Consider the following 2,073-nt stretch of genomic DNA (forward strand, 5'->3'; position numbering starts at 1 on the left):
GGGGGGGGGGGGCCTGGAGCTCGCTCGGAGCGGGGCGGGGCTCGGAGCGGGGACTCGTTCAGGGGCCTGGCGAGGGGCTGCCCCTGCCCCGTCCATGACCCCCCCCTTTCCCATCACCCCAGAGCCGCGCAGGCCCCGGCCCCATGGAGCGCGCCGGGGAGGGGTTCCCGGCCGCGGCCGTGGCGGCCGTGCTGAAGCCCAGCGCCGGCCTGCCCGAGGCGAGCCTGCAGGTGCGGGGCTATGACTTCGACCGCGGGCTGGATCACCGCGCCCTGCTCCAGTCCTACCTCACCACTGGCTTCCAGGCCACCAGCTTCGGGCAGGCCGTGCAGGAGATCAACAGGATGGTGAGAACGGGGGATGGGAGGCTGGGAGCCAGGACGCCTGGGTTCTGTCCTGGCTCCGGGAGGGGAGTGGGGTTGAGTGGTTAGAGCAGGATGCAGGGGGCTAGGAGTCAGGACTCCTGGGTTCTGTACCTCTGCTGGCTGTGGGGAAGCCACTGCCCCGCTCTGTGCCTCAGTTTCTCCATGTCCTATTCTCTCCTTGAGGCTGCCAATGAGAGCCAGGGGGGAGGGGGCCGGTAGCTTGGGCGCCTGTGCAGGGAGGGGGGGTGAGTGCCTCGACCCGCCAGCCCGGGTGCCCCTGACGTGTGGCTGCTCCGGTTCCCAGATCGCGGCGAAGCTGGAGCCGCTGGGCGAGGAGGAGGAGACCCGTGCCGACCTGAACCCCTGCCGCCGGCAGCCCTCGGGCTGCACCATCTTCCTGGGCTTCACCTCCAACCTCATCAGCTCGGGCATCCGCGAGACCATCCGCTACCTGGTGCAGCACAACATGGTATGGCCCCTGCCCCTCCCCCCCAGTCACTGAGCACTGCGCCCCCCCCACTCCCGGTGTCCCTTGGCACTGAGCACCTGTGTCCCCGAGGATCCCTCCCAGAGCCATATCCCCCCATTCCCCTCAACCCCAGTGCTGGGCTCCGACACCGAACAGCGGCCACCCCGCCGACCCTTCAGCTGGGGGCTCCCAGCACTGGGGTCCCAGGGTGGGGGGGTCTGACAGGCAGGGGTCCCTGTGCCGCGCAGGTGGACGTGCTGGTCACCACAGCAGGCGGCGTGGAAGAGGATCTCATCAAATGCCTGGCACCTACCTACGTGGGGGAATTCAGCCTGCGGGGGAAGGAGCTTCGGCAGAGCGGGATCAACAGGTACAGGGGGTCAGGGGCCTGCTCTGGTCTAGCCGGGAGGGCGCACGGCTGGGAGGCAGGATTCCTGGGTTCTCTGGGAAGGGAGTGGGATTTAGTGGTTGGGGGGGGGGGGGTGGGAGCCAGGACTCCTGGGTTCAGTCCCTGGTTTGTGAGGAGAGTGGGGTCTAGGGGTTAGAGTGGGGAGGCTGCGGGTCAGGAACTGATGCTCTAGAGGTAAAAGGCTCCATCTCCTGTTCCTAGCCACTCCGCCAGGATCCTCTCTGCTCCCCCCGATCTGTGGGGATCAGGACATGCCAGCTGAGTCCCTGTTCCTTGGGGCAGAGTGGGCTTGTGGAGAGGCTGAGTCCAGCTCGTTTTGGGGGGGCCGGGGGCTGAACCTGCTTGTTTCTCTCCAGGATCGGGAACCTGCTGGTGCCCAACGACAACTACTGCAAGTTCGAAGACTGGCTCATGCCCATCCTGGACCAGATGGTCGCTGAGCAGAACGTGGAGGTGAGAGCCAGGGGGTGGGGGAAGCTTCAGGGGAGGCCGTGTCCCAGGGGAGGGGATGGTGCTGGGCCTGTAGGACGCTGGGAAAGTCTCTGACTTGATCCCTACTCAACCCCCCCACTTTCCCTGCCAAAATACTTGGCATGTGTAGATGGGAGGGGAGTGGTTAGAGAAAGGGGGGCTGGGAGTCAGGACGCCTGGGTTCTATCCCTGGCTCTGGAAATGGAGTGGGGGGGTCTAGTGGGTTGAGCAGAGGGTGGGTGGGGCACTGGGAGTCAAGACTCTTGGGTTCTACCCCTTGGGAGAGTCACTTCCCGCCGTGCCTCAGTTTCACTATCTGTACCGTAACGGGGAGAGCTGTGAGGATGAGCAGGTGAACG

General features: G+C 65.9%; 1 protein-coding gene across 1 annotated transcript in view; it reads left to right on the plus strand.

The window, feature by feature from the left end:
- Nucleotides 1-113: 113 nt before the first annotated feature.
- The window catches only part of LOC112121172 (deoxyhypusine synthase), a gene marked incomplete at its 3' end in the record, with an annotated part of 3,820 nt that continues 1,860 nt past the window's right edge, over nt 114-2,073 (plus strand). Inside the window, exons 1-4 of the mRNA XM_026661554.1 lie at nt 114-347; nt 670-834; nt 1,083-1,204; nt 1,600-1,696. Of these exons, the coding sequence (XP_026517339.1) occupies nt 144-347; nt 670-834; nt 1,083-1,204; nt 1,600-1,696 (588 nt within the window). The remainder of the gene's footprint in view (nt 348-669; nt 835-1,082; nt 1,205-1,599; nt 1,697-2,073) is intronic.

The sequence above is a fragment of the Terrapene carolina genome, unplaced genomic scaffold (assembly GCF_002925995.2).
Source record: "Terrapene carolina triunguis isolate 2854851 unplaced genomic scaffold, T_m_triunguis-2.0 Scaffold10318, whole genome shotgun sequence".
In the NCBI taxonomy this organism is placed as follows: Eukaryota; Metazoa; Chordata; order Testudines; family Emydidae; genus Terrapene; species Terrapene triunguis.